Raw genomic sequence first — 12,162 nt, forward strand, 5'->3', positions numbered from 1 at the left:
ATTTTTTGAGGCCTCAATTAAGGTATGTTCCTCTAGTGAGCATTTACTTGTGCCATGTGCCTGGTCTGCCCGTCTGAGATGACAATGAAACAGATTCACTCTAGTGATGTGTATCTGGACTGCAAATCTGCAAAGGGTTAGTACTTTTGTGGTTACAATTTCTCAGGGATGTGATTCTTCCCTTTCAGTCTTAACACTAAGGCCAAATTTTCATTCAGCTTTCTGGAAGTAATATAGCTTTATTTCTGTTCACCCTCACGTTGGTGATGTAATTCTTAGGGGAGGGAGGGGCTCAGCTTTACAAGAGGGTACCTGCATCACCTTTGAGATGCCACCACTCATGTGGGCTCTAGACCTGCATGTCCAATATAACAGCTACTAGGAACATGTGTCTGTTAAATACTTCACATGTGACCACTGAGACTAAGGAACTGAATTTCTAATTTTATTTAATTTTATTTAATTTTAATTAATTCAAATTAAAAACTGAAGCAGTGTATAATATTTTTTTCATTAAACACAACCTTCCTGCTTTGGTAGAACCATATTTCACCTTAATAAATGGTTTCACTTAGAGTTGTTCAGTTGGTTAAGTGTCTGACTTCGGCTCAGGTAATGACCTCACAGTTCATGGGTTTGAGCCCCACATCAGGCTCTATGCTGAGAGCTCAGAGCCTGGAGCCTGCTTCAGATTCTGTGTCTCCCTCCCTCTCTGCCCCCCGCCGCCCACTTTCTCTCTCTCTCTCAAAAATAAACATTAAAATTTTTTTAAAAAAATAAATGGTTTTATTTAGATGATGAAAACTTAGGGTTTGAATTACGGTGTTATTTATGTGTCAAATATACCCCAGGTTTTGAAGACTTAGTAGGAAAAAGGCTATAAGGTATCTCAGTAAAACATTATGTTAGTTACTACATGTTGAAACATTATTTTGGATATACTGCTTTAAATACAATGCCATTTAATAAAATTAAAGTCCTCTGTTTCTCTTTTCACGTGACTGCTAAAAATGTTTCAATCACTTATGTGATTCACATTATATTTTCATTTTACAGTACTGCTCTAGACTTTATTTTCTGTTCCTTTCCCTCAAAAGGCTGTGAAAATTGGAGCTTAAATCACTGAATTTGGTAAGTGACCTCAGAACAAAGCAGCTTAGCACTCTACTTACTTCTTTGTTCTGGGGTTCTTTCCTTCACTCAGACCAATGCAGCACCAGAATCACCTGGAGGGACTATTGAAACAGACTGCTGAGTTCCATCCCTTGAGTTTCTGATTTAGGTGGGGCCTAATAATCTAAATGTATTCTAACAAGTTCTCAAGTTCCCTGATATTGCTGGTCTAATGATGTTGACTGAGAACTGAGATTTTTTGTTTGTTGGTTTTGCTTATTTATTTATTTTTTGAGAGAGAGCAAGCCAGGGAGGCCAGGAAGGGCGGGGGGTGGGGGGGTGTCAGGAGGGGGTGTGGAGGATCCCAAGCAGGTTCCACACTTTCAGCGCAGTGCCCAATGTGGAGCTCAAACTCACAAGCTATGAAATCATGACCTGGGCTGAAATCAAGAATTGGACTGACCCATCCAGGTGCCCCTGAGGCTTTTGTCTTAAGATCTTATCAGCACTTTGATACTTCTAAGAAATTTGGTATTTTACTCAGCAGTTGTTGTTTTTCCTTGGTGTTTCTGCCATGACAATCATTGCACACTGTTGGCCACTCAAGTCCCTTACTCCCTCTTTAATCTGCTCCAATCAGGTTTCTTCCTGCACCACCTTGTCATAACTGTTCTTGTCAGTCACCCAATTAAATGACCCATGAAAATGACCAAAAGTCATTTTTTAGTCCTTGTTTTACCTGACTTATCCTGACAATGTTGAACTTGACCAGAGCCCTGTCATCTTGGAAACCATGCTGGTTCTTTCTAGCCTTGTTTACTCCTCCCCACCTAGGGAAAAATCCTCTTTTCTGCCTGATCTCTGAAACAATTGCAGCTTCATGGTCAGAAAGTTTTCCTTATTGCAACAGTTCCCCTTTTCCTACTGTTATCATCTGTTCAAATACAGTTTCTCTCTCTCTCTTTTTTTTTTAATTTGGCAAATGCCAGCATCTGAAATGGTTCATCACTCTTCCTTTGGCTATAGGAAACTATATTTGCCTAATTTTCCACCTAACTCACTGGTTGTCCCTTCTTAGTTCTTTGCTGGTTGCTCTTCTTCTTTCTAACCTCTAACCACCAGACAGTCACAGAGCCTCTTGTACGTCCTCTCCACTATACTCAGTGATCTCTTACCCAGTCTTACAGCTTTCCTTACCATTGAATCCTGACTAATCCGGCATAAATTTCTCTACAACTTCAGATCCAACTCTGCCAACTCAAGATCTCCACTTGGGTATTTAAGGAACACTCAAACAAAAATGTTCAAAACTGAACTCTATGTTCTTACTCAATGCATGAATTAAGGAAACAGAAATGTGGAATTAAGAATACATTGACTTTGGGGCGCCTGGGTGGCTTGGTCGGTTAAGCGTCCGACTTTGGCTCAGGTCATGATCTCACGGTTTATGAGTTCAAGCCCCGTGTCGGGCTCTGTGCTGACAGCTCGGAACCTGGAGCCTGCTTCTGATTCTGTGTCTCCCTCTCTCTCTGCCCCTCCCCCACTTGTGCTCTGTCTCTCTGTGTCTCAGAAATAAACATAAAAAAAAAAAATTAAAAAAAAAAACAATACATTGACTTTGTGAAAAGACTTGAGGACTTAGCCACAGAGCAAACTCCTGAATGCATTTTAGTATAATCTCATATTAAAAATTGGATTGAAGGGTGCTTGGGTGGCCCAGTCAGTTAAGCGTCCAACTTCAGCTCAGATTATGATCTCACAGTTTGTGGATCTGAGCCCTGCATCAGGCTCTGTGCTGATGATGGCTCAGAGCCTGGAGCCTGCTTCAGATTCTGTCTTCCTCTCTCTCTATCTGCCCCTCCCCTGCTCATGTTCTGTCTCTCAAAAATAAATAAAACATTAAAAAAATTTTTTTAAATTAGATTGATATACAACTTTAGTAATAACTCCATGCTTTTAGTTCATATGCCATGTAATATATGGGGTTTTTTAAGGCTATGTAAAAAGCATGACAAAATCCTAAACCAAAACCACATCAAGGTAAGGAATTTTCTTCATTGTTAAATCTTTTCACTTAATTCTCTACTACTTTAGCCCCAAACTACCCTACTGAAACTGCATTGTCAAAGGTTTAAGATTTGCTTGCTAAATCTCTCTCTGAAGCATCAACACTTTTGACCTCTGGACACAACACTCTCTTGGTTACTATAATGCTATAGTAGTCTGGTTTTCATCTCTCGTTTTCCAGACTCTTACTTTCCTTCTCCAATAGCCTCGGTTTAACTCTTGAACCTCTGGTTTTCCTTTCTATTGTCTGTGACTTTCATTCCCTCAAGGCTTCAAATAACTATCTCCCTTAGAATTTTATTTTTAGGGGCGCCTGGGTGGCGCAGTCGGTTAAGCGTCCGACTTCAGCCAGGTCACGATCTCGCGGTCCATGAGTTCGAGCCCCGCGTCAGGCTCTGGGCTGAAAGCTCAGAGCCTGGAGCCTGTTTCCGATTCTGTGTCTCCCTCTCTCTCTGCCCCTCCCCCGTTCATGCTCTGTCTCTCTCTGTCCCAAAAAATAAATAAACATTGGAAAAAAAAAATTAAAAAAAAAAAAGAATTTTATTTTTAAAATTTAAAGGACAGATGATGCAAACAAAACACAAGACACACAATGTTAAATGTAGGAAAAAAAGATACTAGGAATCCAGACACTTGCATTGAAGTCCAAAGTCTCATACTATCTGTATAACTTTTAATTCTCATTTCTTAGGGCCTTAGTTTCTGTATCTGCAATAAAGGGAATTAAATAGTTAGATGTCCTCTCTAAAGTAACTTTTGTTTTTTGTTTTTCACTTTAACATTCTAATTTATATCTTAAAACTGTTTACAACTTACATGTCTCTTTGTGTTCTTTTTTCATTTCTAGAATTCTCACAAAGAAAATGCAAAGAAAAAAAAAAGATTCTCTATGCCTAACTAACACAGTATCTTAGATAAATGTTTTTAGAAGGATAGCTACTTGAGGTTCTGAGAAAACAGGTCAACTTGTTTATTTGCTGGCATAACAGCCAGGTAAACAAGTTTCATTTATAGAGAATGTATTTTGAGTCATTTCTTGATGATGGGCTTGTTTACTCCAGAATTTAGTGTTTAACTACTTTCTAAAGCAAGCTATCAATACACAGTTTACTTTATTAACATTATTAAATTTTTCTTTAGTTATTCAAAATAATTCCCACTTTTCCCTTTGTATTTAGGCTCTATAATTATAACCCTACTTTAGCTTTTTAAGTCTTCTCAGTTTTTTTAATGTTTATTTTTATTTAAATATTTATTTTTTATGTTTATTTTAAATTGAGAGACACAGGGAAAGCGAGCATGAATGGGGGAGGAGCAGAGAGAGAGAGAGGGAGAGAGAGAACTCCAAGCAGGTGCTGCAGTGGAAGCACACAGCCATACCCAAGGGGGCTCTGTCTCAGGAACCATGAGATCATGACCAGAGCTGATATCAAGAGTCTGAAGCTTAACTGACTGAGCCACCCAGGCATCCCTCTGCTCAGTTTTCTGTAATTCATGTAGTTTAGTATAACACATCAAATTCTATTTTAGCATCATCATTTAACTTGAGTCATCTTAACCATTTGTCCTCGTAAAATTATAGCCTAACATGAAAATCTAATGCTATATAGATCATCTGATTATTTTTTTAAGATTGGCTATATATATTAACAAATACACTTAACTAGAATAACCCACAAAAATCAAGTTTGACTTATATGATCATTTCCAGTTCCAAGACAACAAACACAAGTTAACTTCAAGAAAAGATAAAAGAGGGGCGCCTGGGTGGCGCAGTCGGTTGAGCGTCCGACTTCAGCCAGGTCACGATCTCGCGGTCCTTGAGTTCGAGCCCCGCGTCGGGCTCTGGGCTGATGGCTCGGAGCCTGGAGCCTGTTTCCGATTCTGTGTCTCCCTCTCTCTCTGCCCCTCCCCCGTTCATGCTCTGTCTCTCTCTGTCCCAAAAATAAATAAACGTTGAAAAAAAAATTTAAAAAAAAAAAAAAAAAGAAAAGATAAAAGAATTAAATAGGACAGCATAAATAAGACTTGGGGGTTCATGGGTTTTTAAAAATAGTCATTTGGAAACATATTATCTTGCTTCATCCCTCATTGAATTCCCCAAATATTCAATGTTCCTGCCACAATTTATGGTTACTATAACACGCCAAATATATTTATGTCTTTATGCCTTATTAATGCAGGTGCCTTCTCTGCTTGGAATATCCTCTAGTATTTTTTTGTTGCTGTTGTTCATTTAGATTTATTTATCTTATGCTTTTGGGCCCAACTGAAATGTTATACTGCCTCTTGGGTAGAATAAATCATTATCACCTTTTGCCTTCCCATAGCATTTTGCCTATAATTTCTTTATAGTTTGCCACTTACTTTTCCTTCTATTACAATTATTTATTTTCATATCTAACTGCACTAGTCTGTGTGCTACTCGATGGCAGAAATACATATACTAGGTAGGTGTTTCCTCTGACACTTTCCCAAAATCTACCCCAGTATTCACAATATCTACTGTGTTTGTTTATTAAGAGACAATGATCTTTTATCTTCCTATTTTGACTCAAATATTTATATATGTTTATGTTACTTTTAATAATTCTGTGCTTTTCTTAAATATTTTATTCATATAAACACCCAAATTGTATATTAATGCTTATTAGATTAAGTAGCAATTAAAGAATATATAAAACTAGGAATGTAAAGATCCTTTTGCCATAATGGCATATAAAAGTTAAAGCTTGATTTCTAATTTGCTGAGTTGACTCACTTTAAACATATAAACTATGCAATACCTGTCAAGATAAATCACATAATATTGTCATTTTAGGAAAACTTTATAAACATAGTATGATAGGTATTATTCATAAATCTGCTAAATCATTCCCTTCTTTAAGAGATTATTTTAAACACAAAAAAACCTAAACTATTTTTAGATCAATGACTCTTTTGAATCTTAGACACTATAACCACTTAAAAGTAGGGTGTCAGTATGTTTTTTATATGTTTAATAAATGCAAGACTACCCCATATATGAACACAATATTACTTAAGAAAAAAGTCTCTAAAATGTACTGATTGATAAAAGATCCATATATGTATTTTTAGAAATTGATGCTTTAATATCTTTCCAAGGAGATTATTTTTCTCAGAAACAATTTTAAGTATAACATTATAAATTATAATTTTTGCTTTTAAATCTAACACTCTCCAAAATTCTGTTACTTGCAAAAGACACATAACAAAGGTGCCATCAAGTGCCTTATGACATATTTATATTGTAGCATCATCTACGCTAGCCAAATGTGCCCACCAAAATGTCACAAATATTAGTGCTGATTTTTTTCTCTGCATGCTGAGATTTCCAAATTCATGTTTGAATGGATACAGCCATACTAGCCTGTCACCATACATTCCACACCATTCCTACCCCTATGTGTCAAATCTCATGTTCTAATCTGTTCTTCATCTCTCTCCATCATTATTTGTATTTAAAAAATCTACCCTGCTACCCTAAAACTATGGCCATATTTCTACCATCCTCTTCTAAGTATGCATAGGCAAATTGAACATTTAAAGATGAACTAGAAAACAAAGAAAAAAGGTGGAGAAAAATTAATCGTATCTATAAATCTAAAGGTATGCTTTTGTACTGCAAAGTAACATTTCAAAGGCTAAGTCAACTGAAAAGTTTAAGAAAAATCTTCAACAGTTCAAATGGAGTCATTTTAACTAAATTAGATGAAAAAGAAAAATACTAAATGTGATTCATAAAAGGTTATGGTCAAGTTGTACCATCTGACTAAAGCTTGTTGATCTATAATACACAAATTCACTCAGTTCAGCAATACAGGGGCATTTTAAATTCCCTTTACCAGTGCAACATAATTTGAAATCCTAATTTTTTTAAATTTATTTTTCTGCTAGATTTCAATACTGCCATAAGATTTTTAAAAGCAGAACTTACTTTAGATCTTCAGGGTCAATGCCCTCTTAGTTCAAAAAAAAAGAAATTACAAGTCAACTCAGCAGTAATTTTTCATTCTATTTTCACTTAGCTAAAAATGACAACCCAAAGCATTTCAACTATCAAACCTATTTGTGATGTGATGTATGTGTACATTTCAAAGTAAAAAATCTGGGACTAAAGTCATTACATAAGTATAATTGGAAAGTCAAGTCATATTTTTTATACTAGAAACGTTTTACTATTTTTCTTCAGGCAACAAAAGGTATCCCACTGGATTTGTTTTCCCATCTCCTCTCTAGTTTGTTCTTTTCTCCCAGTTTTAGAGTCTTCCCTATCCCGTACGCATCCCAGACTCTGTGGTTGGTCACTTAATTCTCTCACTCTCAGCCTGTCCTTTGCCTTGCATCCTACTTCAACTCTTCAACCTACATTCCCCAGACCACCTAAGCACTGATGGATAATAATCATATCAGTTGTAAAGATCAATTCAACAAAAACACAAATTGACAATTTCATCTTTGTCCTTTGACGTATTTATCTATCACCAACTTATTTTCAGTCATATCCCTATTTATTCACCTTCATGGCCTATCAGAAACGTTTGCCACTTTTGTCAATTTCATGCCCCCATGGCCTACTCAATTCTCAGCAGATGACCAGAACTTACACTTCAGAGCAAACTGAGACAGAGCATACTCATCACTAAGAAATTACTATCTGAGTCCATATCCTTGCTTCTTCCCTCACAGTCATTCTACCTAAAGCATCCTGTCTTGGATGTTCATAATACCATCTCCTCTGGAACTGGACATTGTCTCCTCATTCATCCTTTCTGATATTTTTCAACTTCTCCTCCTCTATTCCATCCCATCATCCCTGAAGTCTCTCTTAATCTATTAAAACAAACAAACAAACAAACAAACAAACAGCAAAACAAAAATCTTTGTTTCTTTGACCCCGCATGTCTTTAGTTTCTGCCTAGTCTCTCTCAGTCCCTAATACAAATTTCCATGAAGACTAATAAGTCACTAGATATATATTCCTTTTTACCCATGCGATTAGATTTCTCTTCATCAACATTTTTTTTTTCAGTCCTCTTCTCTGTACCTTCTTTACCTTCTTTCAGATAACTTTCCTGAGATCCAGTCTCTGCGCTCCTCTCACTCTCTATCGTCTCACTTCCTTACATATATATTCATGTCTTGGAAACCTCCACCTGAATTTCCCAGAGATATCTCAGGTCAACTCATCATTTCTTACAATTCTCTCTAATCTTCATATGTATTTTTATCTCAGTTTGGTGATACCAAAATTCACCAAATGACTCAGTAACTAGAGAGCCATTCTAGAATCTTCTGTCTTCTTCAAAAACACTTTAGATCCAATCAGAAATCTCATTTCATCCGAATTTCTTTCTTTATTTCATACACTCATGACCACTGTTTAGTTCAGGCTTTTACCATCACTCCTGGATTACTATAATAGCTCCTTCTGGATACCCTTCTCATCTGATTTCTATGCCCTGGTTTCGAATCCAGGCTCTATATAAGACACAACTGTTACAATTTAAGTTACGGACAATAAATCAGATCATAACTTCTACTTCCTCATTCAAAAATTTTCATTGGTGCTCTTACTTTCCAGAACATTTTGTGATCTGACTCCTAACTCTACAATCTCGTTTCCTCCATCTCTCCAACCTCTTACCCCTATTATTTAAAATACAAAACAATAACAATATTTTAAATTCTTTTAAACACATACCCATATAGTTTAAGATAATCTACTTTGTGCATTTTGTTCCTCTGCCTAGAACAACTTCCCTTGATGCACACACACCAGATAAATTCTTCTTTAACTTTGAAATGCAGCTCTGATATTGCTTTTCCAAAGCCCATCTTTTGACTACCACTGCACATTGATCTCCTCCAGGTAGAGGTAATTACTTCTTCCTCTGGGCTATTCCAGTATTCTATGCCTATTCTTCCTATTACTCCATCATATTCTTTAGTTGACCCTGCTAAAAACTCAGAAAAATTTATCTTTTTATTATGGTACCCATGGGTGATTTATGAAGAGATATACTATATTGGACATATTATTTTACCATGACATAAAAGCATTTTGAAGACAGGAGTAAAAAAAAAAAATTGCAAATTCTGACAGAATGTATCTGGAATCCTTAGTAAGGACAGAATACTGTAATATTCAAAAGAAAAAAAATCACCTAATGCACAGGAAGAAGAAAAAAATAATTTTCTAAAATTATACAGAGGAAAAGCATAAGATCACAGTTTTTCTTAGAATACACATAAAATACTTAGCATAGTGCCTGGAATGCAATTATATGTTCTTAAAAGTGAACTGCTATTGTCATTAACATTACTATACTATTATTAAATAACTAGACACGTATGAATTAAAAGTTCTAAGTCATAGGTACTTACGGTCTTGGTCCTAAGAATTACACATTCTACCAAAACTATCTTGAGTTTTATAAGGAAAAAAAAAAGGTATTTAAGAGTGATTTATTATATTAGTAAATGTAATAAATAATAACTACCTTTTGCTATTTCATAAGTAACTAATTTATAATGGTCCTTTCCCTAATGGAAATCAATATATCACCAAGAAATTCTATTGAAAAGACTTAACGATTTCTTCTTGCTAAAAGTTCCTTTGTCGCCACATATTAAAACAAATGTATCAAATGATTAACACAGCAAAATGCAAGCCAACTCTTTTCTCATAGAGTTATGAACTTTAAAATAGTTGATAAGCGCTGCCTCACTTACCTTCAGGGGCATCTGCATCACATCTCTTTGGCACAGGGAGGGCTGAGTTGTTTTTATGGTCATCATAAGTTATATTGCTCTGAAAGATGAAAATACAATTAAAATATAAATATTACATTAATACATATATTTGGACTAAAAAGTAATCACATTATGAATTTTAACTCTGTTTTCTATTAAACTACATTTGGCTAATATTCTAAAAGCTAATTTTTATGCAAAATTACAATTAGAAGAAAAAGATTTATGGTAAATGTAACAGTAGGGCTTTTTTTTTTTTAATTAATTTTTTTATTTTGAGACAGAAGGGCAGAGAGGGAAGGAGAGAGAGAAACCCACGGAGCCTGACATGGGGCTCAGTCCCACGACCTGTGAGATCATGACCTGGGCCCAAATCATGAGTCAGACACTTAACTGAGTGAGCCACCCAGGTGCCTCTAACATTTGGACCTTTTTGCAACAATCTGTAGGTCTTGGTTGAACAACAGAGCGTTTCCCGGAGAAACAGCCTACATATTGTTCCACTGTAAAACAAGAATTATCTTTTGTCCATGCAAATGCATGACCTCACTTCATTTATTCATACAAGAAACTTTAACAGGCATGACCTAGTGAACTAGGTGGAGGGGATAAGGCAAGAAGAGAATAAAAAGATACAAGAAGTAGAAAATATGATTCAAGTGATCTTCCAGTACTATGTTTCCCAAACTCAGGTTACTCATGTACCTCTATTACAGTTTGTGCTTATATTTGTTCCACCTACATTATTACTTAATATTTGTCAGTGAACTAATTTTTCAACCATCGGTAATATTATGTATGGTACTGATGGAAGGCTGGATGTACTTGTTAAATTTTTGTTCTTAATTACATGTTAAATAAAGTAAATAAAGAAGGAACTACATGATAAAAAAAAGGAGTGATCTGGGTAGATTAGTAACCAAAGACTCCATTAAGAGCAAGGCTTGAAATAGAACCTGAAACACAGATTTGATTTGCATTATTAAGTAGAGCAAAGTATTTTAGGAAAAAGAAACAAACCACACAAAGGTTAAATCAGATATAGTCAAAATATTTTAATATGTCAAAAAATCCAAACTAGCTGTCCAGTTACAGCTAGGAACTACAGCTGGCTTTTTGAAAGATCAATATCAAGAAACAGTGTAACAGGTAAGAGGATACCCATTATGTTAAAAGGAAGCTCAGACACCCACAAATAAAATATTTTTAAAGCGTCTTCTGTGGGATTCACAGGACTGATGACAAACTTTGCTCATCAAAATTTTGGAGGAAGTCATATTAATAAAATTACTTGAAATATTTATTTTAGAGAAAATATTACGAGTTTCAATAGAGTGCTGAGATAAAGCTCAGCACCTTGGTACCAGGGGATCCATTAAGGAACCATAATAATAGGATTCAGAGTGTTATTAAAAAACTTGTAAGAAACAAATATAAATAAGTTCAAAAATAGAATGAAAATCCTATTTTAGCAATATTAAACTTAATCTGATGAGCTATTACCTTATTGGAGTCTTCACAAATTAAAAACTGTTTTTAAATATCACTATCTTTAAAATGTCACGATAATGGGGACACCTGGCTGGCTCAGTCCGTTAAGTGTCTGACTTCTGCTCAGGTCATGATCTTGTGGTTCATGGGTTTGAGCCCCGTGCCAGGCTTTGTGCTGACAGCTCATAGCCTAAAGCCTGGAGCCTGCTTCGGATTCTGTGTCTCCCTCTCTCTCTGCCCCTCCCCAGCTCACTCTCTCTCTCCCTCTCAAAAATAAATACTAAAAAAAAAATGTAAATAAAAAAAAAGGTCAAGATAATGAAGTTTAAAATTTTACACTTACCTCTATTAAGTAATTTTGGCTTCCATACATAACATATTGGGGAGCAAGACTATAAATCATGTAACTAGTGTGAAGGACAATAAGCAGAAGTATCATGCAGAGAAATAAGAGTGCCTGGGGCCTCGTTCTACCTCTTCTAATTTTATATAGCTGCAAAGAAAAAAGACAGTAACAATATTTCAGCAATATGTTTTATTTGTACGGCACTAAGTCCTGCTCATATGTTAAAGGTAATGACACAGTTCAGTCAACCATTTCTTTCTTCCAAAATAAATATTAAGAATTCTTAATCATTTTGGGGCACCTGGGTGGCTCAGATGGTTGGGCATCTGACTTTGGCTCAGGTCATGATCTATCTCACAGTTTGTGGG

The 12,162-nt window shown here is 35.7% G+C and overlaps 1 protein-coding gene across 2 annotated transcripts in view; it reads right to left on the bottom strand.

The window, feature by feature from the left end:
- The window catches only part of LMBRD1 (LMBR1 domain containing 1), a 118,723-nt gene that overhangs the window by 17,167 nt on the left and 89,394 nt on the right, over positions 1–12,162 (bottom strand). For both annotated transcript variants that reach the window (XM_025925288.2, XM_086707172.1), the window contains exons 13-14: positions 11,792–11,941; positions 9,937–10,015 (exon numbers count right to left, since the gene is read on the bottom strand). In XM_025925288.2, the coding sequence (XP_025781073.2) occupies positions 9,937–10,015; positions 11,792–11,941 (229 nt within the window). The remainder of the gene's footprint in view (positions 1–9,936; positions 10,016–11,791; positions 11,942–12,162) is intronic.

The sequence above is a fragment of the Puma concolor genome, chromosome B2, assembly GCF_028749965.1.
Source record: "Puma concolor isolate L17-30 chromosome B2, mPumCon1.1.hap2, whole genome shotgun sequence".
NCBI classification, from domain to species: domain Eukaryota; kingdom Metazoa; phylum Chordata; class Mammalia; order Carnivora; family Felidae; genus Puma; species Puma concolor.